General features: G+C 39.8%; 6 protein-coding genes across 6 annotated transcripts; 1 reads left to right on the plus strand and 5 right to left on the minus strand.

The window, feature by feature from the left end:
* Window positions 1-1,470: 1,470 nt before the first annotated feature.
* Window positions 1,471-2,598, minus strand: YGK3 (GSK family serine/threonine-protein kinase; the record flags this gene model as incomplete). Its single annotated transcript, XM_445762.1, has 1 exon — window positions 1,471-2,598. The coding sequence occupies one exon, from the start codon at window positions 2,596-2,598 to the stop codon at window positions 1,471-1,473; it is 1,128 nt and encodes a 375-aa protein (XP_445762.1).
* A 644-nt stretch (window positions 2,599-3,242) lies between these two features.
* MDH2 (malate dehydrogenase MDH2) lies at window positions 3,243-4,331 on the minus strand (the record flags this gene model as incomplete). The annotated part of the gene is made up of 1 exon (XM_445763.1): window positions 3,243-4,331. One exon carries the CDS (start codon window positions 4,329-4,331, stop codon window positions 3,243-3,245), a length of 1,089 nt encoding a protein of 362 aa, XP_445763.1.
* Window positions 4,332-5,768: 1,437 nt separating this feature from the next.
* On the plus strand, window positions 5,769-7,388 carry YPS3 (pepsin-like aspartic protease; the record flags this gene model as incomplete). The annotated part of the gene is made up of 1 exon (XM_445764.1): window positions 5,769-7,388. One exon carries the CDS (start codon window positions 5,769-5,771, stop codon window positions 7,386-7,388), a length of 1,620 nt encoding a protein of 539 aa, XP_445764.1.
* Window positions 7,389-7,524: 136 nt separating this feature from the next.
* Window positions 7,525-8,973, minus strand: YPS4 (the record flags this gene model as incomplete). Its single annotated transcript, XM_445765.1, has 1 exon — window positions 7,525-8,973. The coding sequence occupies one exon, from the start codon at window positions 8,971-8,973 to the stop codon at window positions 7,525-7,527; it is 1,449 nt and encodes a 482-aa protein (XP_445765.1).
* A 1,328-nt stretch (window positions 8,974-10,301) lies between these two features.
* YPS5 lies at window positions 10,302-11,861 on the minus strand (the record flags this gene model as incomplete). The annotated part of the gene is made up of 1 exon (XM_445766.1): window positions 10,302-11,861. One exon carries the CDS (start codon window positions 11,859-11,861, stop codon window positions 10,302-10,304), a length of 1,560 nt encoding a protein of 519 aa, XP_445766.1.
* A 1,199-nt stretch (window positions 11,862-13,060) lies between these two features.
* YPS6 (pepsin-like aspartic protease) lies at window positions 13,061-14,611 on the minus strand (the record flags this gene model as incomplete). Its single annotated transcript, XM_445767.1, has 1 exon — window positions 13,061-14,611. One exon carries the CDS (start codon window positions 14,609-14,611, stop codon window positions 13,061-13,063), a length of 1,551 nt encoding a protein of 516 aa, XP_445767.1.
* Between the last annotated feature and the right edge of the window lie 610 nt (window positions 14,612-15,221).

The raw sequence follows: 15,221 nt of genomic DNA on the forward strand, positions 1-15,221 counted from the left end.
TATCAGTAGTGATCAATATAACAGCTATATATTCGAAAGTGATGTTTTCATTGAATAGTTGTTGAATCCAGTACAATACCATCTTCATATATGGATATCTATGAAACAAATTTTTAACTATTGTATTTCAGTACCTTCTAAATACATACAAGACACTTGGCTAAATACTCTTGATAAAATTTAGTATTTTCCCAAAGCTGCTCTTTCATTGCATCCCCACAAACATCAGTAAATTTAACTTTCCTATTTTTTAGATGTAATTAAATATAATACCTTGGAATTGATATTATAAAAATTACATCCATTAGTGGATGAAAAATTTATTACAAGAAGCGAGCGTTTTTTTACAATATATTTTAAGCCAAAGCTACCTATGTTTTGGAATATATATGTTGATATGTCAAATAAGAAATATATCGTATTATATAAATGACATCTTTTTGTCTTGGACCTATGCAAATTTTGTAATACTACTGATATAATAATCATATAGGGAAACAATCAAGGAATTTATTTGAGGTCAACATTGGCATTATCAATTTCAGATCAAGGCGAAACCGAATTAGATATTGTATACTAAATACATAATAAAAGAGTTGCTAAAAAAAAATCTACTGAAGAGATGTTTATAAATCCTATAAATAAGGAAATTCAGAAATAAAATTCTGCGTCTAAAATTTGAACTGATTTGATGTTAAGACAAACATATTACAGCTGACATACTTCATATTAGATTTATATACATTATCAACAGAACTCAAGCAATGCTTGCATTTATGTAACCTGAAACTATAAAAAATGGCATCGATAAGGAAAACTATTTATTGATAGATTTGTCAAGTTCATTAAGAATTTACACTGACAAATAGTTTTGTGGCATCCTTTGCTGATTACGATTATGTGTACAAAAATCTGTCGAACATAAAGTATTCTTTTAGAAATGAAATTATATCTTGTCAAAAGCACTTTATCAAGCATTACTATTCTGTGGTCTATTCTATTAAACTATGATTTTGTTTTTTATTATCAGATACACTAAACTGGTAAAGTCAAAAAAATCAAATAGTAGTCATTATAAAAACCTAGAAGCAGATTTACTTCTATCTCACATTATCTCATAGTTTCCCAATGTGAAAGAGACAGTTTATACGGAATACATGTTTCATAATATAAAGATCTATCAAACCTGTGTTAACGATTATATGCTGATGTGTCAGTATGTACCCAGCTCAGAGCAAACTCTAATAACTTCGAGACATAGCAGACTTACCTTGAGATACAACTAAAAAACTATTGCATTTATTTGCAAGGTAAAAGTAGTGTTTGGGTCGTTCAACTTCATATATGTGATAAAAAGCATAAAGTAGAGACTCAATAAGAGAAAAAAAAAACAACTGTGACAACCTCACTAGACCGTAAGAATAAAATATACGAAATAAAATAAATTTCACCATTGCCTCTCAATTGATTTCAATGCTCCTCAGAATGTGGTTTAATTTGTTGCAATAGTTCACCTATCACTTGCAATTCAAACTCGTTGAAATTAAATAACTCCGGCAACAACACTGGTTGTGTCTGCTCTCTTGGGAAAAAGTATTTCTCGTTTCTCAAGTCATCGAAAAATGGATGAGCCATAATCCTTCTTGGGGAAAATCTTAGCTCTGGTTCATATTTCAATACCTTCATCAGCAAATCAATACCGTCCGGTCCTGCATGACCGAAGTATTTTTGAAATCTCTCCAAAGAGGTACCATTGAACAAAGGTGTCGAGTATAATGGGCCTGTGTAACGTGGGTTGGAGAAAAAAATAAACTTTTTATCTGGTGGTCCTAGTAGCTTTGCTATCTCCCGTAACTGTAGAAGTGGATCCTGGCCTTGGAAGATGGCTCTACCGATTAGCATTTCACCGATGACACATCCCAGACCCCAAATATCAACCTGGGTGGTATATTGTGTGGAACCCAGGATAAGTTCTGGAGCTCTGTAAAATCTAGAGCAAATATAGCTGATAGATGGCTGGTTCGGTTCAAGTCTCTTTGCGGAGCCGAAATCACATATCTTTAGAACGCCCGTCTTCGGATCAACTAGGATATTGGATGGTTTAATATCACGGTGACATATACCCAATGCATGCAAGTATAACATACCTCTAGCGATCTGGTAACTGTATAACTTGACATGTTTGATGGCCAACTGTAAGTTGTTAGAAGTATATCGATTTATTTCTATTTGCAAAGTCTCTGGTAAGCATTCCATGGCTAGATGCTGATATACCTTGTTGTCCTTTGGAGAAGTATGTGTAAAAAAGTATTCCAATTTAACGATGTTTGGGTGGTCAGTCAACCTAAGAATCTGCAACTCACGGGATTTGTACTCTGTTTGTGCAGGTACCTTCTTGATAGCAAATGGGCCGTACCATGTTTGCTCGTCCTGAGTCAAATAAGCCTGGACCACTGTACCAAAAGCACCACGCCCTATCTTCCTATGCTCACGCACCAGCATGCGTCTGGGAGCACCGTTCTCCCCCCGCGTCTCATCTGGTCTATTCGGAGTGACATCCTCCGCGATAAACTCGTCGTGAACTTCCTCGTGGCTCATTTTATTTATTACTAACTTGTTCAATAGTAGATATAGAACACACTATTCCTCTTTCTCAGTATTGGAATCGAGCAGCCAAAAAATATTACTTTGCTATATTACTTGCCTTCCAGTTAACAGATTTCTCCCGTTACTCCGCGCAAAAGCCCAAGGTCTAAACCAATTGTACTCCTGCCTATACACACAAACCAAATCGATCGATCCCAATGGTTCCTGACCGCCTTACAAACTAACAGAAGTAAGCCAGACCCTGTTGGCTTCAGCTATTTTTATCGTAATCCTTGTTTACAATCCTTCCTTTTGGCATTATTTTTTCATCCTGGGAGAAAGAAACACGTATGACATGATTTGAGTATTCGAGAGGTATAAGAGTATTCGATTGTAGGGAAGGGCATTCAGAAGAGGAAGAAAAAAGAAGAAGAGAAAATAACGCTGTTAGAAAGAATATTAACTATTTAGAGGGTGGCATGTTTGCTTAAATAATCTGGTAAGTTTTTTGAGAACATAGTTTTTATTTATAAGAATATATAATACTGGTTTTCCTGCTCGATTTGTGGGGTGAAATATTGTTTTAATTATTTTTTCTTTAATGCTATTCGAGCTTGCCTGTGTGCTAGATGGGGAGCTTTGTAGGATGGGTGAAATTATGCAGAGAAGTCTAGGCCCTTAGCGATGTTCTTTTCTAGTTGGTCTAGACAGATTGGCAGTAGTTCCTTGCGTTCGTGGATGTTCATGTTTTCGATGATGTCGCTGTCGACAGACTGGACACCGTCCAGGGTCAATGTCATTGGCAGAGCGAAGAATGGGACGTTGTTGACCAGTGGGAGCAAAGCGTCGGCGTTCTTAGCGATGGGTTGGTTGTTGAAGTCTTTCAAGGAGATGTAGTAAGTGCCTTTGAACTCCTTTTCGCCACCTAGGAACAGCTTAGCGAACTTGACCACGCACTGGAAGCCGGCGTGGGCCATGGACAAAGTAGCGGAACCCGCGCCGTTCTTGGCCTTGACGACCTCGTCACCACCGTATTGGACTCTGTGTACCAGTGGGCCGAGTTTCTCAGATGGCACGGCCTTGGAGTGAGGGTTCTGGGAGAACAGTGGGATGATTGTTTCGCCCGAGTGGCCACCGATGACTGGCACGTAAGGCATCTTTTCGATCTTGTCCTCGGAGACTTCTCTTAGGAAAGTGGAGGCTCTGACCAGGTCCAGGTTCGTGACACCGAAGACTCTCTTCTCGATGCCTGTGTTCTTGTGGTTCACCTTCTGGCTCATTCTGTTGACCATAACTGGGACCAAGGAGTTAACTGGGTTGGAGATCAGCAGCACGACCACCCTGGTCAAGTCACAGTTCTCGAGGATGGAGTCGGTCAGCTGTGTGATGATCTTGGCGTTGATGTTGAACAGGTCGTCACGGGTCATACCTGGCTTTCTTGGCACACCGGCAGGGATCACCACGATGTCAGCGCCTTTCAGACACGAGTTGATACCGTCACCTTCCTGTGGGTTGTGCATGGACACCTCGACCTGCGTGTCAATGTGCGACAAGTCTGTGCCAACACCGTTGACAGCGTCCTTGTTGACATCGAAAAGTGCTAGCTTCAGGTTCTTGTCTGCAGAGCCAGCGAGCACTTGCAATTGCGTCTTCACCAGCAGCGACAGCGACTGCCCGATACCGCCTGCGGCACCTAGAATAGACACTTTCAGATCAGCTTCGTTGTTTCCAGTAATATGAGGCATTGTATTTGTGTTTGTAGTTGTGTTTGTAGTTGTGTTTGTTTGTTTGTTAGTTGTAGTTGTAGTTGTAGTTGTAGTTGTGAGTTATTAGTTAATAGTTAATAGTTGTAAGGAAAAGTCTCGAGTCGAGTCGCTTTATATACAAAGGGAGGAGGGGATGCGGATGAATGGAACGGAGATTGCAGAGTCCTCCATTGAACCGGTAATAGAGTAGGCAATACGCAGTCAAGGCAGTACGAAGCACGCAGCCAAGGAGAACACCGGTTTATTGGCGACATGTGGGGATCGGGTGGTCGGATGGTCGGATGGTTCCGGTTAATTACCCGTGTGCGTTGTATTCTGTGGAGATGGGGGTACTCGAGTGAGGGGTGTCTCTCCCCTCCCCTCCTTTCTCTGCTCTGCTTCTCTACTGCGCTGCTTCTCTACTGCTCTGCTTCGCCCCTCTCCGGAACTCTCCACACTCTCCGTTCAGCCGAGCTTTTTCATTTCGACCGGCGAGTCCCGGGTGGGCAGTACCGTGTTAGTATAGAGTGATGTGGGCTAACACAGGGTATACCGAGGTATACCGAGGTGTACCCTGTGTATATGCTTTGGCTGGTGTGTGTCGCGCAAGAGTATTGATGATGCAGTGTTATAATCCCTGAACCTTTGACAGCTCTGGCACCTCTCTGTGTATGTGTGTACACCCCCCTCTAGAGGGGGAGTAACTCGAAATTATTATTCTAACAGATGATCATATGATCATACCGTGCCCACGAATATGAGCGTCTTAAACGACAATGACGCCAGGCATTATACCGCTCATACCGGTGCAGAAGATAGCCTATAAAAGATAAGATAAGATATAGGCCGGTAACCGACTATCATCTTACAGGTGAAAACCAATTGAGTTAGGGCTTCTTAGAACCAGTTTATCCAAAGACTAAAGGTATAAAAGGAGCCCTCATCTCTATTCAGTTAAACCGAAGTTCTAGTATCTTATTCCGTATAATAACAAGAGAACAACCAGTATAGTCTGTATAATACCCTTAGAGTTTCTGAATCGCTCTATCATCATGTCTTCCAATAACTGGACACAAGAACTCACAACTCATCAAGATCGTCTTAGACTATCGCAACACAATGCCCACGTTGGATCACCTACAACGCGATTCTGAGCACATATAACCTCCTCCTCCAATGTAAAAAGACTCATATTCCAGGGACAAATGTATATTAGCTCATTGTATTAGCTTTGTATTAGCTCATGATTGACATGTATATTGGCACAATTTATATTAGCTCATAAAAAATGAGCTAATATAACAGAAGCACCCGAATCCTGGTGCTGCAAAAATCCTTGGTATATAAACGTATGGCTGCAGAGAGTAATACTCTTGTCAGATGCACTATGTAATAACACTTCATATAGCCAACAAGAACTGCTTTTAAGATACAAAGATGAAATTCTTGCTGTTCGCTGCTGTCGCACAGGCCTACTTGCAACTGGACTTCGAACGTCAGACTGCCCAGGACGTCGCCTTGGCCAAGAGACACACCTCCAACGGTGTCGCAAACGCCATGGACGTCCCCATCGAGCAGATCGGTGACCTGATGTACACCGTGCAGCTGCACGTCGGTACTCCGCCACAGAACGTCACTGTCCAGCTGGACACCGGGTCCTCCGACCTGTGGTTCCCTGTCGCTAGCAACCCGTACTGTAAGCGCAACGCCAAGCTTGCGCCAAAGAAGGTCAAGGCGCTGCCCGCCACTGGTTTCGCTACTGAGAACGACCAAGTCGCTAAGAAGCTGAGAACTTTCGACTGTGATGCCTTCGGCCTGTTCAACAGCTCCATGTCCTCTTCTTTCAAGAGCAACGACTCCTCTGAGTTCTTCGTCAAGTACGAAGACGGTACTTACGCTTCCGGTATGTGGGGCACAGACACCTTCAAGCTGAACCACCACAACGTCTCTAATATCACATTTGCGCTGGCCAACATCGCTAACGCCAGCATGGGTGTCCTCGGTGTCGGTTTCCCAGCAGAGGAGACGACCGACGACCCATCCCCAGGCTCTCTTATCGACAAGGAACACTACCAGTACGACAACTTCCCTATCGCGCTAAAGCGTACCAGGACCATCAAGAAGGTCTCTTACTCCATTTTCCTGAACGACACTAACTCCAAGAAAGGTGTCATCCTGTTCGGTGGTGTCGACCACAGTAAATACCAAGGCACCTTGTGGACCGTTCCTATGGTCAACAACCTCTTGACTTTGAATCAGACCACCACTTCAAGACCTGAAATCACCTTGAATGGTCTAGGGTTCCGTGACGACAAGAAGAACGTCACCTTGTGGGGTGAAAAGATCCCTGTCTTGCTAGACACCGGTACCACTTTGGCCTACGCACCAAAGCAAGTCGTCGATGTCATCGCTAAGAGAGTCAACGGTACCATTGACTCTAAGACAGGTGGTATCAAGCTGAAGAAATGCCCAAACGCCAAGGACAACAGCGAGCTTATCTTCAACTTTGCTGGTGCAGAGATCCCTGTTTCCTTGTTGAACATGGTCGAGAAGCGTAAGGGTAAGTGCTACTTGGAAATTCGTTACCATGAAGAGCTAAGTAAGACCGGTATGTTGCTTGGTGACATCTTCATGAGACACGTATACTCTGTCTTCAACATGGAAGATATGGAAGTTTCATTTGCTGTAGCCAACGGTAATGACTCCGCTCCATTGCAAATCGAAGCTATCATAAGTGACGTCCCTAGCGCTGTCAAGGCTCCACAATACTACAATACCTTCGCTTCTTCTAACTTGCCAAGCACTGTCACCAACGACATCTTCGCAAGCACCGCCACTGCTTCCATGGAACCACCTTCTTCTGTTCTAGAGAGCTTGAAGAGCAAGTCTTCTTCCACTTCAAGTATTGACACTAGTGTCCCATCTGATGACAAGAAGATTATCGATGATGACCACTCTGGCCATGACCACGCTAAGAGAGATGCTTACAGTAACACTGCTGGCATTTTACAAATCAGCACCACTTTAGTGTTAGTTGCAATGACTTTGTTATTGTAAACTTTCTAATAAAAAACTAATACATTTCATATATTATGAGTCCATTTGGTATTTTAATTTTGTACATACTTTAATTTTTGTATAAACCTACATACATTATTCTTTTAAACCAATATTCGATCTTCTTGTACATGTTTCATCTCAGTGGTTTTAATGTAGTTCTCTTACGGAGAGCAACCGAATTGTTGGACATGGACATGGTTGCTTCCGGTGTAAATACATCTCCAGTAACCGCAGTCGCAGTTGGATATACCGAATATGTATTATAATACTGGGGAGCTTTCACTGCACCAGGTACAGTGCTAACAATTTCTTGGATATCAGGAGTGCTGTAGTTAAAGTTTGCATTAGCGATCGAAATTTCTTCGTCTTCCAAATTGTAAACCACATAAACATGCCTTAGGAAAATATCACCCAATGCTGCAAATTCAATGTCATCTCTGGCTTGCATCTGCAAATAGCATTTACCTTTAATTTTTCTTGTCAAGTCACGAATATCAATACTAATTTCAGCTCCGCCAAAGTTAAAGACCACGGTCCGCTTTTCTTTCTTGTTAGGACACTTGTCTAACTTAATGAAGCCGTTGTCATCATCAATCGTACCATTTACCTTTGATGCAACAAGTGCTGCAACCTTTGCTGGTAACACAGAAGTTGTAACTCCAGTGTCTAACAATGTCGCTAATTTCTGGTCATATAAGGTGTAGTTCTTGTCTGCTGTCTGCAATCCAATGCCATTAAGTGTTATTTCAAATTGAAATGGCTTTGATACTTGTTTGTACAAGGAATTTACCAAAGGTAAGGTATACAATGTTCCGATATATTTGCTCTGATCAACAGCACCAAATAAAATAGACCCATATTTGGAGCGTGTATCATTTAGATACACAGAATATGCAATCTTCTTAACAATACCTTGCTCCTTAAGTAGCATAGGAAAGTTAGAATATTCGTAAGAGTTAGGACCAATTCTAGAGCCATTGGCAGCAAGTTGATTTGTTGTCTCTCTAGCTGGCAAGCTAATTCCAAAGACTGGAGTAGTCGAGTTTGAGAAAGCAGCCAAGCCAAACGTGACGTTATCAACCTTCACGCCATTGAAAGATAAAGTATCAACTCCCCATGGACCACTTGCAAAAGTAGTGTCAGCATAGCTTAGTGTAAAATTGGTACCATTATTTTTATAAGTCGAAGACTTACTTGTGTTGAAAAACCCAAACGCCTTACAGTCGATATCTCTTAAAGATTTGGGTATTTGATTAGGAGAAGTTGGATAATCGGCATCATTTAGTGGTTCTATTTGTGACTTTTTAGGACTGTGTTTTCTATTGTTTTTACAGTATGGGTTAGCTTCGCTTGTGAACCACAAATCCGAAGAGCCTGTGTCCAACTGTACAGTAATATTTTGCGGTGGTGTTCCAACTGACAACTGAACTGCATACAAGAGACCACCGTTTTCGAGCTCCAATTGCAAACCTTTGTCGTCTCTCTTGTTCAATGCTAGATTCTGCTCTGGAACTTTCTCAAAATCAAGCTTCAACAGTGCCTGGGCACACGATATCAAATTAAGTAGCAGTGTATATTTCATAGCGAGATGATTTATTGATTTCAAGAACTTTTGTCAAAAGTAGCTGAAATATTAACTTATTGACTTACCATAAAGTAATAATTGAAAACAAGGTGATGTAGTTGACCTTTATATATGTATCGCTTGAAATTTGATATCCATTCCGGAATGTGTTGTTTATAATGTCCAATTGTAATTTCTTTAATGCGACTTGGTAAGAGATAGAAGAGAAAGTGGATTGGTGATGCATCAAAAATATGTATACGATGCAATTACGACCAGCCTAAAATTTCAATTCCCTCATACTATGAATCCACTGCTAGTTTTACTGCAACTCCTATAAAATCTCAATAGACTTGATTAGTAAATATTTACCCAATAAAAAATGGCTAATGGACATATGAGATGTGTAACATCAATGATTAGAAAGGGGCGATGGCTGCATAAATCGATTCCACTAAGAATGTGAGCGAGGTGATTTAAAAAGCACTTTAGATTAAACTATAGCAGATAAATGTGTTCTTGAAAAGCTATGCAAGCACAATGTAAGGGTTTAATAAAAAACGCTCAATGCACATATGCTGCATTTATCTATATATCTTTCCTAAGGAACACACAATGTTCCAGAATATATTGGCAGTTATTTTTACCGGAATGGGTGAACCCACTATAATTCTCCCCCCTTTTCTTTTATCTTATCATTCTCATTGAAAATAGGCATGCTATTTCCCAAAGACGCAATGATGATCAACTATAGTCATCGAAAATCTACTAATGTCTCACAAGCTTATGCAAGAAAAAATGCGTAGAAAATTAATAGTGTAAATCATAATGGCCCTCTGCAATGATATACTGAGAATAATGATTTACGAAAAATTTATTCTGCGCATAAATTAAATCTTAGAATGATAAAACTATATATTACTACAATTCATTGGTTTGAGTATAAAAATGTTTTTTCAATATCTCAGAGTGTTATTCCGTAGGGTTTTGTGAGAAACTAGTCTTTTTCTTTGACAACTTTGTGTTTTTTTTTGAGTTTAATATTAGAAAATCTAGGCGTGCTTCAACATCAATTCAAATTCCTTTGAAAACATGATGTTGTACAAAAGAACGGAAGTGTGAATAGTATAACGCTGGTCTATAAATATTTGTATATCTATAATACTTTACAAAATTCATCTCGTAACTGTCGAGTTGAAACACTAACAAACATGCTTTTCAACAACGCCGTCACACGCAATATTAAAAAGACAACGCTCATATTTGCTAACAAACTTTTAAACAGTACTAATAACATTTTATTTAAAATACAGAAAGTACAAGGTATTCATTAACGTAAGTATTGGTTACAAAAACAAGGCAGTAACTGCTGATAAAGCAATCAAAAATATTGGCAGACTTGTTGACAATGTAGTAGCTCTGTTTTCGTAATGCCTCCTCAAAAGCATATTTTCTATGTCTAGAAGATCTTGGGTGAAATTGGTCTTGTTATTGGTGTTATTTGGCTTTGGAACAAACTCTGTTGCCTGAGGGGCAAATATGTCACCAGTCACTGATATTTCGGTTGGGAAATCAACATAGGAGCTATAGTACTGAGGCGCTTTCACCGCACTTGGAACAGTACTAGATATCTCTTCGATATCCTCTTTTGTTGAATTGAAATTGGCCTGCGCAATAGAGATTTCTTTGTCGTCCAAATCGAAGACAGTGTAGACGTGTCTCATGAAGGAGTCACCAAGAAGGAAAAAACTGCTCTCCTGAGAAACACATGGCAAGTAACATTTGCCCTTATGTTTCTCAACAAAATCAACCATTTTTATTTTGATTTGAGCTCCACTGAAATTGAAGACGATAGTGTCATTCGATTTTTTACTTGGACATTTAGCCAACTTGATCAAACTTGTTTTCTTATCAATAACACCATTTGTTTGATTAGCAAGATATTGCGCAACGCTGCTTGGCATATATGTATAGGTTGTACCAGTATCCAGGAGTGCAGGCAGTAATTGATCAAAGAGAGTAATATTTGATGTTGCTCTCTGGAGACCAAGACCACTTAATGTAACCTCCAGTTCATATGGGTTTTCAACTAGATGTCCAAACCTATTCACAATTGGTAATGTATATAAAGGGCCTGAGTATTTGCTATGGTCAACAGCCCCGAATAAAATCGAACCTTGTTTAGACTTTGTAGAGTTTAGATAAATCGAATACGCAACCTTATCGATTTTACCTTGTTGTTTTAGTTGTAATGGGAAGTTCGAATATTGAGTGTTCGTAGTACCATTAGTATCTTCAGAGAACATAGCGTACGTACTCTCATCTCCAGGTAAACCGATGCCAAACACTGGATTAGTAGAATTTGAGAAACTAGCCAAACCGAATGTGACATTTTCTACCTTTACACCATTTAAGGAAATGGTGTCAGTTCCCCATGGGCCACTAGCAAATGTCTCGTCACCGTAGCTCAATGAGAAGTTGGTGTCGTTCCTGCTGTATGTTGAAGACCCGCTAGCGTTGAAGAACCCATACTTATTACAATTAATGTTTCTCAAAGCCTTGGGAACTTGGTTGGGCGAAGTGGGGAATCCATCATCACTTGTGATTGGCATGAGATCTTGTTTTTTTGGAGCGAATTTTTTATTGTTCTTACAGTATGGGTTACTTGCGCTGACAAACCACAAATCAGAAGAGCCAGTATCCAGTTGGACAGTCAAATTTTGAGGTGGTGTGCCTACTGCGATTTGAACTGTATACAACTCGCCTCCATTCAAAAGGGGAGCAATAAAGCTATCATTATCAGCTCTTTTCGTTAGTTCATCGCTGATCTTGGGAGTCTTCTCAAAGTCTAGCTTTAGATAAGCTTGTGTAAAAGCCAAAAGTGAAACTAATACAATGGATCTCATGTTGAGTAACTGCTATTATGTATTGCTTTTACTTGTTACCTAGAAATATTTACAAGGGATGAGGACATGCAAATATCGAGTAATTGGAAGAACAGCTGCTGCTTTTTTATAGTTCTGATTCAGTTAAGAGAAAGTAAAACTTAGCAATTTTAGCTCCTCCATAATTCATATAACAGACAAGCCACGATGCCGAAAATGTCTAAGATAACTATTGTGTACCACAGATTTGCTAATTTCAAACTATAGCAACCTCGAGAAACTCAATAGAGAACCCTCATCGCTGATGCCCATTAAAAACGTAGTTGATAACGAGGACAATATGCAAGATTTGAACTGCAGCTACGTCATCACACTTTCATAAGTTTAAGTCGAAGGGTCCAATATGTGAAAATTTTGTAATTCTATGATGCACCCTCTAGGGTGATGGTGAACCAGGTAAGATGGTGATCTATCGCCGCACCTAAGGCCACTCGACGTTAAAATTATAAGGTAATTTGAACTGTGTTCACCCGCACTAACAAGAGAAACTCATTTGGCCATATTCCCACTAAGCCCTCTTATTAGATAATCGGTGATCCACTGAAAACTATGCGTGCCTGTAGCTCGATGCCCATGTCTCATTGTTATCGGAGAACCGAGAATTTTTTGACATAAAAAAGTTTTCTTTCTTTATTGCCCATAAAATCGTCAGACACTCTCGAGATGCCTATGTATTACCAATATTCGATGTTAAATTCTTTGTTTACTTCTCTATCTAGTCACTATTCGATATGCAATTATATTTGTTCTAACTTGACATAAAAGTACGTATTTGCTCCATATTGGATTTGCATCTGGCCTTTGCAAAGCCCAGTTTTCAAAAGGGCACTAATTATTAAACTTGAAGCGTAATGGAACTGCTTTCTGAGGTTTTTGGATTACTTATTGTGCCTTCTACTCTATAAAACAGCAAGTATTAATGTTACTGAAAAGCCTCTACTGTACGATATTCATTTGCACAGTAGTTGTAAGTTATTGCACTTGGTCACACATGTAATTGCACACAAAACCTATCTAGTATTGATCTCAACTTCAGTACACAAGAATTAATGATGAGTGATTGCTGAAGGAATATTGTTAATAGTTCTCTTACAAACGCTAACTGTTACATATTGTATACTGTATTTCATTCGGTAAGAACAACCTCTACAAAAGGGGTCTTACATAAAAATGGTAGCTAATATGGCAGCAACGCCAATCAAAATAATTGAATTCAATCTCAAAGGTGTGGCAGCATTATCATAGCTTCTTCTCTCCAAACTGACCGCAGAACTGTTGGACGAGTTGCTTGAGTTAGAAACATTCGCTGGAGGTGCCATGTATGCTGTAGCCTCTGGGCCAAAAATGTCTCCAGTGACAGAGGAAATTGATGCTATAGCTGAAAAGGTGTTGTAGTATTGTGGTGCTTTTACAGCACTTGGGACAGTACTTTTTATTTCTTCAATCTGTGCAGGCAAAGAGGAATTGAAGTTTGCTTGAGCAATAGATACCTCGTTAGCTTCCAGATCGAAGACAGTGTACACGCTCCTCATAAAATTGTCACCAAGAATAACAAGATCGGACTCTGCACCACTTGGGATGATTTCAAGGTAGCACTTGCCCTTAACCTTCGTTGTGAACTCCTTAATGTCAACATATATTAAGGCACCTCCAAGGTTGAACAACAATTTTGCATTGTCTTTCTTGCTGGGACACTTTGCCAGCCTGATACCATTACCATTTGGATCCACTGTAGCATTCATCTGTTTTGCTACCACTTCAACAATCTCATCTGGAAATTCGGATATGGTCGTACCCGAATCGATTAATGCAGCTACCTTCTGGTCATAAAGAGTCATATTACTACTCATACTTTGGTAACCAATACCATTTAAGGTAATATCGAGCTCGTAAGGCTTATTGACCACATCATATTCCGAGTTCACCAATGGCAGCGTATACAATGTTCCAGTGTACTTGCTGTGATCGACAGCCCCAAAAAGAATAGAACCGTACTTGGACTTTGTATCATTTAAGTAAATGGAATAAGTAACTTTATCGATGATTCCTTGCTCTTTCAGTTGTAAAGGCAGATTTGAATACTGGTAATTAGTAGCATTCGTAGTTCCGTTAGAATTTATAGAATATGTACTCTCCTCAGAAGGTAAGCTGACTCCCAGTACACCACTGCTAGAATTAGATATTTCTGCAACAGCAAAATTAACACCAGAGATATTCAATCCACCCAAACTAACCACATCAGTACCCCATGTACCTCTAACAAAGGACAGGTCCTCATAATATAAGAAGATATCTGTGTCATTGTTTTTGAAGGTTGATGAGCTACTCATATTGAAGAAACCGTACTTCTTACAGTCCAAATTTCTTGCCTTCTTCCCAATTTGGTCAGGGTTTGTTGGAAAGCCAGAGTTATCAACAGGTTGTAAATCCTTACTCTTTGGTGCTTTCTTCTTGTTGGTCTTACAGTAAGGATTATCAGCACCACTGAACCACAAGTCAGCAGAGCCGGTATCAAGTTGTACAGATACCATCTGTGGAGGAGTACCGACAGCTAGTTGAACGATGTATTGATCAACATCATTTCTCAATGGCACTGGACTCAAATCGTCAGCTCTTTTCTCAAGTACACTGGCACTAGGAACTCTGGTAAAGTCCAACTTCAAATAGGCCTGAGCACCAGCTAGCAATGTAAAGTATAATAATTCTTTCATATTATCGTGTTGGTGTTGATGTTCATCAATACATGAAATATAATTCGATTAAAAGACTCCAGCAAGATGTTACAACAAAAACAGTACAATTGCGGCCCCTTTTTATATGTACACGAAACTGACCGGGAATTGATCTATAAAGGCTGAGCCATGAACCCCCAAAAGCTTTTATTAATTCAAACAGTGAATAAACAATGAGACTTATTTTTTTTTGAACCCTGATAGTGCAGAAGTTAGTTTATTATCTCACTGCATTGAACTGCGAAACCGAAATAGGCCTTTATGTTGAATAAAAGTCGAGGTTCGAGATAAGACTAAAACCCCAGCTACGAAGAAGAGTGCTGGAAAAGGAAACAGCAATACTCCTATCTTTGTTTTTTATCAGTTGCATCAGAAGATCAGATACAGCATGCATCACAGTGCACCTGTAAAAAGCCATTGAGGAATACTTTCAAACTACATGGCCACCATCTTTAGTTCTTAGTAAATGTTAGAGCACCACTTCATGACAAAGAAGGGCTGTTAATACCAATGTACTGCCTTTTAAACACCAGTCTTTCATAGTGGCTCATTTCACAACGCAATACAAAATTGAGAGTGGTCTCGTAAT

This window comes from Nakaseomyces glabratus, chromosome E (assembly GCF_010111755.1).
Source record: "Nakaseomyces glabratus chromosome E, complete sequence".
NCBI lineage: Eukaryota > Fungi > Ascomycota > Saccharomycetes > Saccharomycetales > Saccharomycetaceae > Nakaseomyces > Nakaseomyces glabratus.